Source organism: Bactrocera oleae, chromosome 3, assembly GCF_042242935.1.
Source record: "Bactrocera oleae isolate idBacOlea1 chromosome 3, idBacOlea1, whole genome shotgun sequence".
Lineage (NCBI taxonomy): Eukaryota > Metazoa > Arthropoda > Insecta > Diptera > Tephritidae > Bactrocera > Bactrocera oleae.
This window is the reverse complement of record NC_091537.1, coordinates 81,646,063-81,667,065: the sequence shown is the minus strand read 5'-3', so window position 1 is coordinate 81,667,065 and position 21,003 is coordinate 81,646,063. Positions and strand designations below refer to the sequence as shown.

At 28.3% G+C, this 21,003-nt stretch overlaps 1 protein-coding gene across 1 annotated transcript in view; it reads left to right on the top strand.

Annotated features, from left to right (window-relative positions):
* Positions 1-18,668, top strand: part of Sema1a (semaphorin 1a) — a 427,795-nt gene extending 409,127 nt beyond the window's left edge. The window contains 3 exon segments of the mRNA XM_070107025.1: positions 2,152-2,205; positions 12,808-12,877; positions 16,949-18,668. Coding sequence (XP_069963126.1) covers positions 2,152-2,205; positions 12,808-12,877; positions 16,949-17,997 — 1,173 coding nt within the window. The 3' untranslated portion in view covers positions 17,998-18,668.
* Positions 18,669-21,003: the final 2,335 nt, after the last annotated feature.

The window sequence follows — 21,003 nt, the reverse complement described above, 5'->3', positions numbered from 1 at the left end:
TTTTTTTTCATTCGATAAAACTATTATCTTCAGCAACTTTTTCGATAATAACAAACGTCGAGATACCGCATTTTAATTTTAAATTCGTTTAAGTACTGTTAAAATGTTGGAAAAAAGTTTTTAAGGCAAAATTTTCATCGAATCAAAAAAAATACTTATTATATTACTTCAAACTTTCTATTAATCCAATACCTGAAACCGTTAAAAATGCTATCGATTATAAATTCTACAAATTTAAAATTAAAAAATTTTATTTATAATTATATCGTACTTAAAAAATTAGCCACTGTGAGACCCATGTTTAAGCTTCGCCATATATTCACTACTAGATTCAGATTTTAATATACATATGTATATGTAAAATCGATTGTAAATTAATCTCACTTGAATTTTTAGTTATAAGGCAGAAAATTACTGATTTTAATTTATGCAGTTTTCAAAGAAACCAAAATTCTTGGTGAAGTTTTCACTCCAGCAAATAGGCTTACAGATTGACCAATTTAGACTAAAAAATTTTTTTTTACAATTTTTTTCTATATCCACTCTACAAAGTAAAAATACCCGTGAAGTAACTTTTAAAATTTCCAAACTAAGTCCATACAGCTTAAACAGTTGTGAGTAAAATATATTGTTCACTAGAACTTTTTAGGTGTTCTTTTTACGTCCATCTTAGATACTGTATGAGCCATCTTTAAGATTCGCCAACTATTCACTACTGCTGTCTTTAATAATCGAATTTTTAGTTATGAAACAAAAAAGTACTGATCTTAGTTCATGCCGTCTTAAAATATACCAAAATTTTAGGCTGAAGATATCACTACAAATTAAACCATTTTGACTAAAATTAATTGTTACTTAGATTTTTTAGATCCACCCTAACATACAAATGCCTGTAAAGTAAGCAGTACAGATTAAACAACTAAGACTCCTAAAATGTATTCGTTAGAACAGTTTAGTTGTCTATTTTAGGCCCAGCTTAGTATATAAATACTCGTAAACTATCCTATATAAGCATAAAATTCAACTAAGATTGAGAAGTTAAGCCAAAAAAATTATTTAAGATCCACCCTAGTATACATATACTTATAAAACAACTCACCCAAGTCCAAAATTAAACATATAAGGATTGACAAGTTTAGAGCCCAAAATGCTTTTTAAGGTGCACCCTAGTATGAAAATACTTCTTAAATAACTTATCTAAGCCTAATATTATACTAGCACAGATTGAGAAGTTTAGTTCCCCAAAAAAATTTTTTGTTTGGTACTTTGAGAACCACCCTAGTACAAAAATACTCATAAATCAACTTATCTAAGTCTAAAATTTAACAAATACAAATTGATAAGTGTAGACCACATAAACAAATTATTCCTTAGTTTTATTAAGGTTCACCCTAGATTAAAACAAAAGTTTAGCCCCAAACCAAATTTTTCTTTAGTTCTTTTAAAATCCACCCTTGTATAAATATACACCAAAATCAATTTACTTCAGTCTAAAATTTAAGTAATACTAAGTAAGTGATTGAAAAGTTTAGACTCCAAAAATGTATTCGTTAAAATTTTTAAGGTCCACCCTAGTACAAATATACTCACAAATCAACTTACCTTAACTTAAACTAATTTAGATTAAGCAGCTTTGACCTCAAAAAAATTATTAAAAACTATCCGTTAGATCTTGTAAGGTCCACCCTAGTACTTATACATATACCGTAAACTAACCCATATATGTGCATAATTCATTAAATTTAACTAATACAAATAGAGAAGTTTAGACACCCAAAAAATATCTGTTAGATCTTTTAAGGGTCACCTTAGGAAAAAATATACTTATAAAACAACTCATAAGCCCTGAAATTTAAAAAATACAGATTAAGGAGTTTAAACTCCAAATTATTCGCTAGTGTTTTTTTAGGTTCACACTAGTACCAATATACTCTATAAATCAACTTACTTAAGTCTAAAATTAAACTATTGTAATTTAGAGTAGGCAGTATATATTCTAATAAATATTAAAAGTTCTACATTAGAGTATTTAAGGTGCACTCTAGTGTAAAAAATACTCATATATCAACTCACATAAGCCTAAAATTTAGGTATTAGTATCTACAAATAATTAACGTAATTTAATTAATTATTCTCCTCTCCATTACTCAGGGTGATAATTATCGTCGTGGCGATGGCTTTTCGACAACTCGCAGCGTTAAGAAGGTAAGTTGGCATTCGTGTTTACCAATGTAATGATGCGATTCATGTAACTTATAACTATTGATGTTTCACGGTAATTTGTTTTTTTTTTTTTGGCATAACAAAAAGAGAAAAACATTTATTTAATTTAAATATTTTTTGGTATTGATTTGAATGTTTAGTAGGTGAACTTGTACGTACGCTTGCTCACTTTCTCAGTCGTCAATGATTGGTGTATTTTTCAAATGTTTAGAAATACCTTTAAAAAGCTATACGAAAAGCAAAAAAAAACAAAAAATTTAAATACTGCGTAAACTTTCCTCAGTAGTGAACTAATGTATGTATGTATATATATTTGTATGTAAATAGTTACTGTATGTATTAGTTTATATATGCGTATGAATGTCGCTTTGTTTGCTTATATTGTATTATAAAACTTAACAATGTTAGCAACTAATCACAATAAGTAAATAGCGTCAGCTTTTAATGTTTTATGTATTGTATTATATTTATGTAAATATATTGTGTGTATATATGTATATGTATATATAGTGGTATGACTCTTTATTTGCTTAAAAGTCCTAATCGTAACTGCACGCTTCAACACTGACAATTTGTAGACTTTTTCTGTTAATTTCTATTAGTTAGAGCATAAGTCAAATTGCAATACAAATAAATTGCATAAAATTGAGTGTTTGCGAATATTGGATTTATGCAGTTATTATATTGTAAATATTTTTGTAAGCAAAACATATATAATACATATGTATTTATATAATGCATTTACGCCTGACTTGAGCAAATACTCTTGGTTTGTTTGCAGCGCCAATCTCGGAATGTAAATAAGTTACTTTATATAAAATAATGAAAGAAATATATTTTAAACGGATTGAGTAAATTGAGTAATGTTTCATAGTTAATTAAAGAAAAAGAATAAGCAGCTTACTCGAAGTCAACTGGAGTTTTATACAACTACAATTTCATTGTTTTAATGCTATTATGTGTACATAGCGTAAACACGAGCTTAGAAAATGTCGTTAGAAAATGTGAATATACTGTTCACTATTTCGAGAGTTTAGATAACACATAAGAACTATGCGTTTGCACGGTACGCTATTTTACATAACTAAAAGTAATCCTAAACTGTGGATCTATATTCGGTCAAGCGTTGTTAACTTGATATCATTCCACAAAACTATTTAGAGTTTATTTTACGTCACAATATAGAACAATAATATACAACTACTATAAGCTAGTCGTTTAACTCGTGCTTATGGCGCAATATGAACAATGCAAGTCGCAATTTATTGCTAAATAAAGAACGGAAAATTTGTACGTAAAATGGTTTATAATATATACATACAAGGTACTATTCAAAAGTTCCAGGACTTTGTAAACAACGCGGCTTCTAGTGGCGCCATCTGTCTGAAATTGTTATCCCTCAATTGTGTATTCTTCCGTGTTGTCGTATAAAATTTATATAACAGCTGACTTGTATAACAGCTGAGATATCGCGCTACATGTGACATTACATTTGTAGTGTCGGTCGGAAAATGAGCATCGAACAAAGAGCCAACATTAAGTTTTGTTTTAAACTTGGTAAAACTTTTACCAAAACTCATCAAATGATGAGACAAGTTTATGGCGATGATTGTCTATCCCGTAGCCGTATTCACGAGTGGTACGTTTTCAAGAGGGACGGGAGGACTTGGCAGACGACGAACGTTCGGGCCGGCCAAAAGATGTTGTGAACGAAAAAAACACGGAAATTGTGCGTGAATTCATTAAAAAAGAGCCGAAATCATCGCTTAAATATATGGAATTGGAATTATCAATATCCGCAGCGTCGATTTATCGTATTTTGACAGAAAATTTGGGCCTCAGAAAGGTTTGTGCTCGATTTGTCCCGCACACTTTGAAACAACACGAAAAAGACCTCAGAATTCAACATTCAAGAGACACTCACGACAAATTTTTTGACCAAAAATCGCATTCATATCATCAACCATTCACCCTATTCGCCTGATATGGCACCCTGCGATTTTTATTTGTTCGGAAAACTACATTTGGCCATGAAAGGAAACCGCTATGCTGACGTTGATGCCATCCAAAAGGCGACGACCGCCATCCTCAACGCTATAACGACAAATGACCTAAAAAAGTCATTCGATTACCTTCTTGAATGTGCAAAACGTTGTATTCAAGCGGAAGGAGACTATTTTGAAGGCGACCAATAAATTTAAACAAAAAAAAAAAACAAATAATATTCGTTTTTTAATAATAGTCCTGAAACTTTTGAATTGCACCTTGTATATATCTCAAGGGGAATGGTTTTGAAAATATTGTGTTTTAATCTGGTGGCAGTGATTCTACTAATAAAGATACGATATATCTATATTTTCAAGTTATTCAAAAATGTTTATCAAAATTTGATTTGCATTGTGAGAAATTTCAATTTCAAAAAGTAACCTATACTCAATATGTTCTAAATGATATAACCTTATAAAAGCTTATTCATCTCACCCATGAAAATTGCGCGAATTATATAAAAATAAATACATTGCTGATAGGCTTATTTCAATCTTTAAAATTGTAATAATTGTAAATAAAATATGTTGACATAGCCTCAATATAAATATGTATGTAGCTTCCAACTTCGAGACGAATGTTTATTTCAATGAAATAAATCGTGAAAAAAATAATATCAGCAAAAATTGCGTATTATTTACGTAACCTCCATATACATATTTATATATGAAAATAACGCTATTATAAGAAAACAAACAGCAACTCTTATCGACATAACCTTAATTTTTACTATAATCGACAAACATAACATAATCATACAAATTCCGCGCCGAATTGTCATATACTTAAAAATATGTTGGATTTGGAACATATATATACATATGTATATATAAGTCTAGTAAAAGCAAATTAAAGGTTTTGTTGTTTGATTTAGCTCAAATATGCAACGTTTTGTCCGATAACTTGTTGCCATTTTGAAAGTTATTTCATAGAGCCACTCTCAAAGAAACCCTCGTCCTTTTTGGTAAAAAAAAAAAACTTGGACAGTCAATTTTCACAAGCTTCGCTTGAGGCGAATTTTTCAGCAGCAAAATCATTCGCCATACACTGGAAAAGGTAGTCACCAATTGCGCCCAGGTTCGGACCATAAAGTGGATGCGTCAGAACCTACCGGAGTTTCTAGCGAGTTACTATCGATTTATGTGGCCTGTTGTTGTCTTGATCTTGATTCCTCTGCTATTAGTCTAAGCTGGCCGCTTGGCGATTGCTGCCTACAGACGGTCCAATTGTTGACAGTACAGATACGAATTAAGGGTTTAACTGCAAAGAAGCAGCTTACAGTTGTTGATAACCTGCCAATGCCACCAACTTGGCTTGCTCATCATTCATGTCGGCTCAGAGCGATTCGACTACAACGGTTTTCGATTGACATTATCGCAAGTGACCCATTTTTTATCATCAAAAAACATTCACTTCAGAAATCTCAAATCTCAAATCTTAACTTCCTAACACCATATAGTGTAACCTGGTCACGCAAAAACGCAAGATACACATAACTAAAGCCTTGCCTTGTAAAAATAATAGATTTGTACTAGACCAATTATGTTATATGGGATGGCAAGAGAACTAATTTTGTTTTTTGTAAGGCATAAGTTTTCAGAAACATAACTTTTCGCGAAATATTACCATTTACATTCATGAAAATAGAATAGTTTTAGAAACATTACTAAAAATTTTTAAATCATTAAGTCGTCGCTTAATTATGTACATAATTATATAACAATAAATAAACAACTATAAAATAAAAAACTAAAAAATCTATCAATATATATTAGTAGGTAGTTAAATAGTAATATATGTATTTAACCAAAATTTTAATAAATATAAATATTAAAATATAGCAATATATAAAAATGTATATAACAGTTTTTAAGGTTTTAGAGTTTTCAATCAATTATCTAAGCAGTAGTCTTATATTTACTCGTAAAATATATATTATTCTCATAACATTCATTGCAAAGGGGTGGCCATATAAACTATATTCATAATCTACTGTACAGTCTACATAGCTCCTCAAACTATTTACCTCATGAACATCCATATGTTTTTTTTTAATAATAATCATAATATTTAACTTTATATAACTGGTTGCGCTAAAATACACCAATCATGCGACTTTCGTCTTAAATTTCACCATTGGGCTGCCATATCTATCTGCTGTACGTTGAAAATGAAAATTAAATATTCAACTTTGTAGTTAAATTGTAATTCAATTTTGTTGAATTTTTGCGTTAATTCTCTCACGCTCTTACCACTCTTCTTCTACATATAATGCGCTATACTTTTCTCTATATCTCTTTCTTCTATTCATAAATATGCATTTTTTTTGGCGAAAAACAATCATTTTTCTTTTTGACAAAAAAACACGAAAAATTAACACCGTACAAAAACATCATTACAAAAACAAAACAAAATTCTATCTATCTTTTCTCTCTTCTTCCCTTTTCTCCATTAGGTTTACCTTTGAGACGGGAATGGGGCGGCTGATACCAGTCAGGGACTAATTACCCAAAATATGGTAAATACTTTTATTTAAGCACCACTTTGCTACTCTTAAGGTGTGTTGTACCGACAAATGCAATTTTAGGGAAAGCCAAAGCAAGGAAAGCATTTTAATTTAATTTGCATTCAACTAGAATAAATACAGGGAAACAAGTCGAACATTTTTCTATGTCAATATTGAAATGCAGATTTTACCCTTCTCTTTGTAAGCTGAATAGATATATTTTGTTAGTGTTTGTAGCTTCCCTTTTTTTGTTGCTAAATATTATATATAATTTTTTTTTGTTTTCATAAATATACAATTATTTATATGTATTTATAATAACAGTTAAGCATATAAAGTACAGTTAGTTTAATATATAGCTGTTTGTAGCATAATATAATTATTACAATAATAACTAAATAATAATAAATAATGTAAAAGTAATAAATCACTTCAAAAAATTTGAAAAAAAAAAATATTATTTGTATAAAATAATAAAAAAAGTAAATAAAACCATACTTCAACTTGGACACTAAACCAAAAATTAAATAAAAAAATAATAAAAAATAAAGAGAAAAATTAAAACTAAAAATAAAACGAATTGAAATTTAAAATATCTTTTCTAATAATAAAAATAGAGCTGGAATATATAAAATGTTAAATATTTGAACACAAAAAAATTTTTTTTTTTTTTTTTTAATGAATAACCTTGATTATGTTAAAAATTTTCAACATATTAATAAACTACGCAACTTAAATTTTTTTTTAAATAACTGTAAAAAACATAAACAGTTTAAAAAAAAACTATAAAAAATAAATTTTTAGATACATGTGATTATCTTAAATTTTTTTTAACATATAAATTAACTAAAAAATTTTAAATAAATAACAGTAACCAAAAAAATGTATAAAACTGTTTAAAAAACAAGTTTTATAAATAAAAAATTTTTAAATAAATTTTAATTTAATAAATAAATTTTTAACATATTAATTAACTAAAAAACTTAAAAGAGATTAAAATAACAGTAAAAACAAAAAAAATTATAAAAAAAGTTTCAAAAAATAAACAAATAATTTTTTAAATAAATTTGATTATCTTAGAAATTAGTTAAATTAATTAACTACAAAACTTAAAATACAAAAAAAATACTTTAAAAATTGTGTAAATATCATAGAAATTTTGAACATATTAATTAAAAATCGTTTAAAATATAAGTAAAAACATAAAAATAAAACAAATAAAATAAATTTAATAAAAAATATAAAATTATAAATTATACAATATTAAAACCTTTAAGAGTTGATAAAAAATAAATTAGTAACATTTACACTAATATCAACTATTGACATTGTACAAGAGTACGCCAAAAAATTGTTGATACAAAAAAAAAGTATAAAAATAATAAGTTTATAAAAAAAATATTTAGAAGTTGACAAAACAGTTATTTAATTACATTTATAGTAAAATTAGCAGTAGAAATAACAGAATAGCACTCCAAAATAAAATCAGAAGCTTTAAATATTCGATTTCTTCAAAAAATTAATCAAAAAAAATAATAATTTTAAATTTTAAATCAAACATCAAAATAACTTAAGAGAATTTCCAATTTTTTTTTGTTTTTTAGTCAAGTTATTAAAAAAAATGTAATTAGAATTTTAAATAAATTAAAAAATCTTTATGGAATAAAAAATATTTTCACTGTTTAGTAATAATAGTAAAAAAAGGTTTAAACTTTTTAAAAGCTCAAAAATATTTTTGGAATACCTATAAAACAGAAAATTACATAATTTTTTTTTATATATATAAATTAAAACAAAATAACAAAAATTAAGAAAAAATAGCTAGCAAATTGTTTTTCTTAATGAAATTCTAAATTAAAATCAAATAAAATGATATATAAATTTTTAAACTTTTCTATTCCGGAATATAAAACAGCAGATTTAATATAAAATGTATTAAAAGTTATTTAATAAATTATATACATAAAAATAAAAATAATTTCATTAAAATTTTATAATATTAATTTTTAAATTATATTTTTAAGATTTCGCCTGTATTATTTGTTAAAAATTATTTTAATATCATTTTTGAATTTTATTTTTCAAAATATGTTTTATATAGTTTGGCAGCATTATGATGTTTGTTAGTTAAAATTTTTTATTATATAATTTTTTTTTGAATTAAATATGTTTGTATACATATATGATTAAAACTCTTTTTTTGAATAAATATTTTTTTAACTTACAACGCGAAGGGTAAAATTTGAAAATAATTATTAAGTTATAATAGCCTAATAACGAGTTTTTTTTAGAATCTACTGTTTAGGAAGCAAGTTTATTACATTTGTTTATAATATAAAAATTAATAAAAAAGGAATATGTATATTTAAGCGAATGTCGTTAAAAATTTTCCTCATATTAGTCAGTTTCATTCATATTCTCGTTTCAACATTTCTGCTTTGCCAAATCAAACTTATTATTATTGCGTAACAAAACAAAAAAAAAATATTGCATCATAACAAAATTTAAAAAACTTTGCTGTCGCATTCGAACAACGCACTCATCTTCATACATTTTGACCGCAATTTGCCTATACACAAAATATATAAAAAACTATATTTGTTTTTGCATAACCACAATATTTTTAATACAATTTTCTTTGCTCACTAACGAACGAATGCCGTTGTCACATTTATTTTTATAAATAAACCAAAAATAAAATTTCTTAAATAAAAATAGAGGAATGCAATTTAGTTTATGCAAAGTTAATCAAAACAAATATATACTCAAAGGAAACTAAACAATAGCCAATCAAACTAGCAAAAGCAAAAGCAAAAAAAAATTGTATGCAAAAAAACAAAAAAAAAATGCAATACTCAATACTAAAATGTGAAACACACACATAAATAAATATGTATTTACCAACACCAACGCATTGTGGCGATTACCAATCGGTCAATTGGATTAGTCAGCCAACCCAACCGCTCACACGCCCAGAAACTCTGCCATATGAACCACAGTGTACCGCCTACTGCTCACTATTATTTAGTATGTATTGTTGTTTGTTTATTGTTGTTGTTCATGTATATGCTTATTGATTACTTCTATACCTCACAGTAGTGCAAATGCATATAATTAGAGAGCAAATAACAGTGCATACCGAAAGTTATACACATACCTACATGCACACGTGCATACTACATATGTTTTTATGTATGTAATATATGCCGTATGACCCACTAAAATTCAATATTGATATTCGATCTAAACTAATTTGCACAAAAAAAACATTAATTCTCAAATTGAATAAAAGTGCAAAGTAGAAAGAAAATTTCTAAAATTCAGTTATCAATTTCAATGAATTAACTTTGCCTTGCTTTCCTGTATCTAACTTAATAACTAGCATATTGTTATTTGAGCGCATAATTACATACATATGTATGTGTACTCAATTGTAGTTGTGTTTTTTTGTTAATGGTGAATGTTTAGTTGAACCTTTGACAACACTATGGTTGAGTGAAAAAAGTAATTCAATACTGAAATTATATATTATATAATTAAGTGAAATTTATCTTTGAAAGCAGAAACTAATAAACTTAATTTCCACAAAAAACCAAGAAAAAAAAACCGAAAACAATAATAACAGTTATAAAATATATACGAATATATAATCGTATAACAAATAGATTCTTAACTGTGATTAGTGTCCATTTCAATCATGGAGAAAAAATGTTTCACTACTAAAAACCGGCATGTCATTACACCGCGATTAGGCATACATAATAATTTTTGTCAACATAAAGCCTTAACAATTGCCTTTCACTGGCTATTTGCTTTTAAAAAATATTAGGATAAGGGCACTTTTTGAACTAAAATACCATATTAACTCTCCTAAGTCTAAAGAACACATTACGTAAGACTACTGTATTGCATATAGTTGCCAGTCTACTCATGCTAGCTACCATAACAGGATTCTGCTTTGCAGATTTTGACATTTCTCTATATCATAATAAAGGATGGTAGCATTAGATAATATACCAAAAATGGCGACTGGCGACTCAGTTGACTGTGCTATATAGACGGTAGCGATACAAAATGTTTACTTTTGTAAACGCCTCTTAGTGCCTACTACACTTGTTCTAGTATACATATTCGAATATACATACATAACAGAAGTGTAATTCTTCGCTCATATGCAGTTCTACGAAACAGTTCAGCTCCAACAGGCTATTTTGTAAATAAAAATAGTAACAAATTAAAATATAATTATTGATTGTTAACTTTAGAAAATAATAATATTGATTGAAAGAATAAAATGTTTGAAATATAACTATAATTCCAAATTAAAACAAAAATATTAATAATCTAAAAATCTTGAGTACACTTTTTCCAAAGTCCTGAAACATAATTACAATCAAAAACACCAGAAAAACCCCAAATGTTCAAGACTCACTGAATATACAGTATAATAATATATAGAGTGGTTTTTAGACATATGGTTTTCAAAAAAAAAATAAACGCATTTAATTAAAAATTATGGTCAAGAATTTAGCTTTATCACAAAGCTAAGGCTTTGCCATTCTATCTTGAAAATGGTTTCGTAAAAGTGACTCGAATAAATGCCATGTGAGTGACTACAATTTCGACCACTTTTTGCAGCAATTAGAGCCGTATGTCGGCAATTACGCGTCGAACATTCTCTTTCATTATCTGCGTAGACAAGTGATCTCACATAACCTCACAAAAAATAGTCCAGCGGTGTTAAATCGCACAATCTTGGAGGCCACGCCACATGCCCACGACGCGAGATAATGCGCACACCAAAAGTTTCCTTCAATAAATTGATTGTTACGTTGGCTATATGGCATATAGCGTCGTCTTGATGGAGCCAAAGGTTATCCACATCATGGCTATACCCAAGGCAAACCAAAGTTTTTTCGCGAAATCTACCATAAAGTGAGAGTAAGTCTGTTCATTATGAAATGGCAGACCAAACTGAGTATAAATCGAGTAATAGCTGTCAAAAGGACACAGTCCGCAAAACAGTAAAGCCTCACTGAAAACCATACGTGCAAAAAACAAAACACCCGTTATTAGTCTACACTTCGTCGATGTAAAATATTCGACAAAACTATCAAAGTGTACAACTTTCTTATGAACACAAGCTGGAAATTCAAATTATTTTTCAATGTTATAGCCGTTTTAGCATGAATATTCTTTAAATATTGCGCTATCGTATGCAATTTTAATAATTTTCGAAAATCCGATAAATTTAAAAAATCGACCTTTTTACCTCCCTTCACTTCAAAAAAGCATAACTTTATGATTATTTTTTATAAATAAATTTTTATTTGTTGTGTGTTGTTTTGAATATAAACAAACCAATAATAAAAAAAATCGATTATAAAAATATCAATTGCGAAAAATTTTTCGAAATTCGAAACTCTTGCTAGAATACTCTCTCAAGCATCTGTGAAGTAGCCTATAGAGCTTATTTAAATTTTATAAACACTTGCATTAAGCAAGTAAACGTATTAACGTTCGTATAGTTGCACGAAGAAGTTATAAAAAAAACAAAAATATTAAGCACGGAAAATGTGAGAATAAGCTTTAAATCAGCGGTAGTCAATGAAAATCTCTCAAAAGCAAAAAAAAATCACTCAAAGGCAAAAAAAATCCACGGCCTAGTTTTAAGTATATTAAAAATGAATGGAATTTTAATATTTAGGCTTTATGATTACTTAGCAACTTCAAGTTAATTACATAAGTAGTTTGCACTGATTACTAAATATAATAGTTAATTCAACGTTTTTGCATTTGCGTAATCAAATTAAAGCATTACTAAATTTGCATCAAAAGCAAGCAATACATGCACACAAACTCAGCCAAACACACACGGAAACGAGCACACACGAAAATTCACGGCACAACGCAACAATTTTTTTACAATATTACAAAAACATACCGAAATAGTTTTGAACATGCCAAATATACAAAGAAAACTGTTTTCTTTTTTTTCAAATTTCAAATCAAATTTTCCCCCTCACTCTCAGGCTGTAAACACAAATACACGTAACAGAAGTCTTGGTCGTTTAAGAAGGCAGCCGCCCCGTCATGGTATTGGTAAGTGCGCAAAACCACTAAAGAATTCATTATACTTGTTGCTTTTAACCTACAAACTTGTTACAATACTACGTTAATGCGACTATGCAAACTCAACTAATTACATACTCGTTTAAGTGCCACTTAGTGTTAAACATAAATACTACATATAATTACAACTTAGAGTGTCACTAAATTTGTTAATTTAACTTTTCGAAATCGTAATAAAGAAATTGTTTAAGAAAAATTTAAATTTATTCACACCTTTTTCAATATTTAAATGAGTAATCACCAGTTATAATTACCAGTAATCATTATATAAATTTATATATAAATATCTAGAAGTTCAAAGTTTTCACTTTCACTTGTTTTATTACAATATTATATATGTACAAAAAACTCTATATATATTTACTATAATATATCTCTCATCTTCAGCTCAAACTACATACATATATAAAAATTACAACAAATCGCACACACACCTACACAACCATACAATACACTATATTTTCTCACCTATTTACTATTTTGTAGCATTTTCCAATCATTTCCGTTTGCTCATTCGTATATGTTTTCCTTTTTCTTTTGCCATTTTCTTCATTCAACGTGTGCTAGTTAGTAAAAATCCTTTACAAAAACAAAACAAAAAAAATTGTCGCTTATCGTCTATGAAATGCTGTGAGATTATATGAATTAATTAGCAAAGTAGTTTTCCCCCCTAACCTCTTTACTACATGTTGCATGTTGCAGCGAGCATGAAATTGTATTTTTAATTGTTTTACTAACTACTGCTATGCATACATTCTACCTAAGAAATATGTAATTTTATGCCAATTTATGAAGTAGTGCTGGTTGCAACATGCCTAGTTGTCGTGTAAGCCCTGTAAGCCCTAACTTATTGTTATTTTAAACGATATTCAAGTGATTGGAAGAGTGATGATTTTATGGAAGTTGCAGAAAAAGGAAGCAGTGATTACAAAAACATATAATAATGTTGTGATAAATTGAAATAATAAAAAATTAATAAAAAAAAATTAAATGCTTTATTGCAATGTAGATCGATTATAAAAGTTGTTTTCAAAAGCAACGAGTTAGAAGAAAATCAAAAAAAGAAAACAAAATAAAATAAATATAAAACAAAAAAAAACTAGGCATAAATTTAGTTATTAAATGGAAATTAATTGATAAAATAAATATTTGTAAAAATTAAAATAAAAAAGCAATTAAATTGAACTAAAATGAACTAAATTAAAAAAACAAAATACTTACTTAATTAAATGTAAGTTATGAAAACAAAAAGTTAATTATTATAATAATAATTAAGTCCAAGCGCAATTGAATAAAATTAAATAATAACTTAATTAAATGGAAATTATGAAAATAATAATTAATATGTATTGAAATTGAATAAAATTAAATACCCAGTTAATTGAATGAAAATTATGCACAAAAAATTTTTTAATATATAAATAATTTAATTGCATCAAAATTGAATCATTGAATTGAATTTAATACTAGGAATATTATTTGAAAATTATTTTGAATCTCTTCTTTATAGAAAATTAAATACTTACTTAATTAACTGAAAAATAATTAAATTGAATCGAAATTCAATCAAATTAAATACCCACTTAATTAAATTAAAATTATGCACAAAAAATTTTTTAATATATAAATAATTTAATTGCATCAAAATTGAATCATTAAATTGAATTTAATACTTAGAATATTATTTGAAAATTATTTTGAGTCTCTTCTTTATAGAAAATTAAATACTTACTTAATTAAGTGAAAAATAATTAAATTGAATCGAAATTCAATAAAATTAAATACTTACTAAATCAAATCAAAATTTTGAAAACTAAAATTAATTAATATAAAAATAATTAGATTGGATTGAAATTAAAATTGAATACAATTAAATACCTAATTATTAAAATGATAATTATGAAAAACAAAATAATATACAAATAATTAGATTGAATCGGATTCAAGGCTTACTTAACTGAAAAAAAATTAAACATGTAACATTGGGTAAAAGAATCTAAAAACTAAATAGCATAAAACTAATGAACTTTGAAAAACTCTAACTTAATAATAATAATAAATATAATAATGTTTACTGCCAACTCACAAGGGACAAAAAACACACATTAAGGTAAATATGACAACAAACGGTTTTCATTTGTCATTAAATGGCCAGACAGTGTATAGGACTCGATTATATTACAATTAACGGAATCGAATTAATTAAATTGGATTTAATCGAGTTTAACGAAATTGAGCAGTAGTAGTTATTAGCTTAAGAATTATAGCAAAAGTAAAAAAAATTAACAAAAAAAAAAACATAATTTTAATATATAAAAATAAAAATTGAATTAAAGCGAATAGACACAAGGCTAATTGCAATAATTCTCATATATAAATTATCTTACTAAAAGTTAGCCGAAGTGCATACATATTATATGACAAAACCGCAAATATATAATATTTTAAAATTGCATTAAATTATAAGAGATAAAATACAATTAAAAATAATACTAAAACATCGCTTATAATTGACCAAATTAAACAAAATTTAATGGAAAACTAGCAGTCGAAAGTAAATTCGTTCTTAAAAATAAAAGAGGCTGTTAGTAACAGTATTATAGCATTTAATTAATAGATATTTTAAATAAAAACCACTGCAAAGAAATGAGTAAACTTAATGTTAATTGCACTCAATTAAATAGTGAAATTAAATGAACTTGTTTCAATAAAAATTAAATAAGATTGAATTGAATTTTGTTGCTTAATCCCATCATTTAAATTGGCTAGAGTTTATTCACACAAAATTTGCATAAAATAAATTAAACAAATATAAAAATGAATTACAAAAATTAAATGAATTATAATTAATGAAACTAAATATTAATAATAATAATTGAAATAAAATTTATACCACAAAGAATTTTTAATAAAAATTATTATAATGAAATAATTGAAATGAATAATGAAATAATTAACTTAATAAATTAAATAATAATTTATGAAAAAACTAAATTGAATTCAATTAGAGAAAGTACAATAGTATAAATTAAGTTAAACATTGCTTTAAATGAGAATAGTCAAACGAAATTTATATAAATTAAATATTAATTTAAATGCGTAAATTAAAAAAAAACATTTTATTTAAAGCAATTATATGCAACTAAAAACTACAATAATAAAAACACAACAGGTGGGGGTTAATATAAGAAAATTTTCGAAACACCATAAATTATCACTCCAAAATCACTCGGTATTTTACTTCAGTATATATTTAAGAGTTTGTATGAATGAGTATTAATTTAATAAAAAATTTCGATACAAGAGAAAACTAACCACTATTTCAATTATATAAGAGAATTTTGCTAATTGACTAAATGAAAGATTTGTCTGAATCAGTTGCAAGATTCACGAGCTGAGTTGAAAATTTTCGCTTTGTAACAAAGTATAACGATAGTTCGGTATGTTTTTAGAATAATTTTTATTGAATACTAACTATCAGCACAAGAGAAAACTAATAGTCGTTTTAACTAAATTAAAGTGCTATTAGAAACAGCTATAATATTAGAATTTTTAAATTTATAAACATTCGCTTTGGATAAAACTACAAATACAGTTTGGTATGTCCTCGTTTTAATAGTTTTAAAACTGTCGTGAAATTGTCTGTAGTTATATTTTAACAAATTAAATGGAGTGGAACTATATTTGTCAGTAATTGCTACATTCTATTTTAATTTCACTTAAGCAGTTTCGTATGTAAATATGTGAAGTAAAAAGCAAAAAATTTGGTTCGGAATTTCATTCGTGAAATGCTTCAAAATGCTCAAAATCAAACAAACTCGTATGTATTTAAAGTAAAAATACCACGTATTTATCATAATTCCCACTCTGCATTCAATTGTAACAAATCCGCTCGCTCGTCTCTAAGATGTTAGCTGTTATGTAACTCGAACTAACATTTCTACTCAACTAGTTTGCTGCCTCTAATACTAGTTTTATAAATTTTTGTTTGTTCAAAAAAATGTTCAATAAAACTCTTTTCTACATCTCATCATAATATAGTAACTCAGCACCGTTCGAATAGTCCAGCACAACACTCCAGTTCCGGTTCATCGCCGGTGATGTCAAATAGTAGTTCTAGTCCAGCGCCACCTTCTAGCAGTCCTAGTCCGCAGGAGAGCCCCAAGAATTGTAGTTACATTTACCGTGATTGATTGATATGTAATACCAAATCGATGCCACTAATTAAAACAACAACAGCAACAGCAACAACAGCAGCAGCAGTCAACGCAAGAGCAGCAATGCAACAAGCAAACGCTACAACAGCCACAACATACACAACAACTAATGGCGCAACAACAAAACCAACACATGCAGCAGCAGCAGCAGCGGCAGCAACAACAATCACAGCTACGCGCAGCATATGCGGCAAAGTGCGCACCACCAAGCTCGCCAAATCCGTGCCAGCCACACCCGTACAACCGAAATCACCAACTGCACACTTCATATCAACCTCACCCGAATGTGAGGGTGGCCATGCAACAGTAGCAAACGCACATGCCATGTGCGACAATGACGTTCACTACAACAATTGCAGCGAATATCTGCCACATTCCTATCCAAATTTCACATTCGATCTCTCCGAAGACGACTCCAACGACGGCTACGATGATGAGCTGGAGTTGGACGATTCCTCGCTGGCGATGATCACACCGCCACCACCATATGTCGATACACCGCTGCAACAGTATGCGCCTGCGCACATACTACCACCGCCGCGGCACGTCACACGTACGCGCCGCGCCGCAACAGCGCCACCGCCGCCAACACGCAAAAAACTCTTTCAGAATCGTGAAATCTTCAACATCAACACACCGCTGACGACGACGATAACGCCGAGCAGCAGCAGCTTTGCCAGCGCCATAACGCCAACAAAGTTGAGCGCTGCGGCGGCAGCGATGTTTGCGGCGCCACAAATGGCGCAATTGAACAAGAAGTGGACGCAGTTGCATCGTAAACGGCGGCGGCGCAACAGCAGCTCCGGTGATTCGAAAGAGTTGGACAAATTGGTGTTGCAATCGGTGGATTGGGATGAGAATGATATCTATTGAGGTGGTCGAATGAAAGGCAGGCATACGCTTATGCTGCTTTTAGCGCGCTGTGCTTACATGCATACATATGTATACTTTCGGCGTTTCTTTACTTGGCTTAAACGTAGTCTCGCATGCATACTTTTTCCATTCGAAATACATACATATATACAAAATACAAGCATATAATATAATAGTAATCTACATGCATACATATACATATATAGTATACTCATAATTTAAATGCATACATACATACATACTAAAAAGTAAAAGAAAAATAAGAAGCAGAAGAAGCAAAGTACATAGTAGTGTTAAGTGCGAAGAAGTAGGCAACCATAACAGTAAAGTAAAATAAGCGAAAAAGAGCGAGTAATACCGCAAGCGTTAATCACTTAGAAATCGTAGCTGCATTAGACTTTGTATTCGGCAAAGTAAAGATTTTTTGAGAAATATTTAAGTAATAATATTTAATAATAATGAAACGAAAAAGGCAAGTTGAATTATTTGTGCATGCGCATACATACATACATACATGCCAACAAGCACACAGGCATTTTGAGTTATGTCTTCACACACACACATCTTCAACTCGTTCAAGAACATACATACAACAGTTGTCCTGAAAACTACACAAACTATGCGGTGTTCCAAACATGTTCACACAAGTATTTTGTATATTGTTTTTTTTTTTCGTTCTCACTAGTATTTTGTAAATTTTTTTCAAACTTATTTTAATTAAATATTTTGTAAATGTCTAGTGTATATACAAAAAATAATAATACGTAAACTTTTACCATAGTAGTACTCAAATAAGCTATTCTAGGTAGGATCTTCGAATTCGAGTTCGAATTTCAAATATTCGCAAAATACGTTTCGCCCCATAACGGTTGTGCGTGACTAGGGTAAATTATTAATTTTTGTTTGTTTAAATTTTTTTTCTTTTTATTATTTTTTTTTTATATCTGCTTATGTTCAATTATGTAATACCAAATAAATACAAAAAAATATTTAAGTAGTATTTTTTTTATTAACACCGAAAAAGAAATGATAAAACGCGCATAGAAATAGCAGCTCTACGCTCCAGTAGCAGTTAAAGGAAATTATATACTTAATGAAATTGCAGCAATGCATTTAGGCGTTTAACCAAGTCCCGTAAATAATGCTGAGGCTCGTTACAAATTGTATAAAAGTTCTAAAGATTGCTGTAGTTTTATATAAAAGTAAAAAAATAAATTATTTAAGAGTCTTTGTGCCGAGCTGTTATGCTCGTAATGAGCTCTTTTAGTCTCAGCAATGCTTTGGATTCCTTCTTGAGCAAACGCACTTCAGCATGTCAAAAATTCACTTCTACATAGCAATTATGGGACTCGAAAATTATTCTTTTCAAATACGTGTGAGATTTTTGCCACGATTTATTTAAGACTTTCGAAAACCCGACAAATATTAGTGCCCCGAAAAGTGTACAGCGCGTTATGTTTCACTAGTTCTTCTGACGCATATTGTCAAATATTGATGGAAATTATTGTTTTGGAGTATTTTTGTTTGAAGTTTTCTGAGTATACTGCAATCTATTAGCACAGATTTATAAAAATTATAGCAAAATGAGCAAGAAATCACAATTTCAGATCTAGAACTGACTCCAAAATGCAGTAGCCATGCCTTCACACCATATAGGGATCGTCATCCTACGTGTAGTGGTGTAGTCCCTAAAACATTCACCACTCTAGCATGGATGTTAAGGGTTCAACGAGGGACCTATTACCCATTCTACTCTCTCTGCGTTCAGGAATGCCTTTTGTAGGCAGCAACGAGTTACTTGGCTCGTCTTCTATTGACAAACAGCAGCCATGACTGAGTCAGTAATGAAATGATTAGCTTTATTTGAAATCTCATTTTTATAGTCCCAGAAAATCACATATTTTCAAATATTACGTTCTATAGCATCATAAACCCAATACCGAAAATAACAATTAAGGTCACTCGAGGACACATGCCGATAGTGCATTAAAATTAATAAAGTGCTGATAAATAGTGCAAGCAAGTAATAAAAAACACTAGACATAAAAATTCTGAAATTTCGGGTCTGGTTCCAAAAACCATAACACCAAATTCTTAAATAAAAACAAGCTTTTACAAAAGAGTTTCGGTATAAACATGGTAATTTGAAAAACAGTGTAAGCAATTAATAAAAAAGCACTAAAACTGAAAATCCCGAAATTTCGGGATTGATCCCGAAAGCCGTAAACAAAAGTTTTCATTAAAAAAACAAATTGTATTAAAGAAATGCGGTATTTAAATTCATAATTCTAAATTTTCAACTATTGCTAATCCCGCAATTTCGAGTTTGGCAACGAAAACCTTAAGAAAAAAACACGTGTTTAGTAAAACAAATTTTGTAAAGGAAACTCGGTATTAACATGTAAAATTTTCAATTATTTGTTGTAAAATAATTCCATAATGGTTTCAAAATATTAAACTACTTGATAAAGAGAAAGCGCGGGGATGCACCCTAACATTACTACACACAAATACTGTAGTGTTAATAGATTTTACTTTTACAATCTTGCTAGACCCAAGTCGACTGAAAAATGTTATAGACAATTAATAACAACGCTAAAACTGAAAGTACCGAAAATTTCGGGGTTGATCCCGAAAACCATAATATAAAAATTTTGGTTAGAAACAAATTTGAAGCAAAGAATTTCGGCATTCGCATGCGAAATTTTGCCATAAATCGCAACTTGCTAATACTTTGATTTAATAAAAAATTGCTTGCTAGCAAAGTAATTACTTTAAGAGTATTCAAATTCATGGAAAGTAAAAAAGAATATGAAACTTTGTGTAAAAAAAAACAAATATGATAAATCTTTTTACTTTAATTTTTTTTTAATATTTATAAGTTCAAATGCTGTTATTTTGTATTTTTGTCTGCTTTTGGGCGCATTATACATATGTTTATTTTGTTAAGTTCTTTAGATAATGCTAATTATATTTTTTGTACCACTTTTTGTACATTTCTTTATT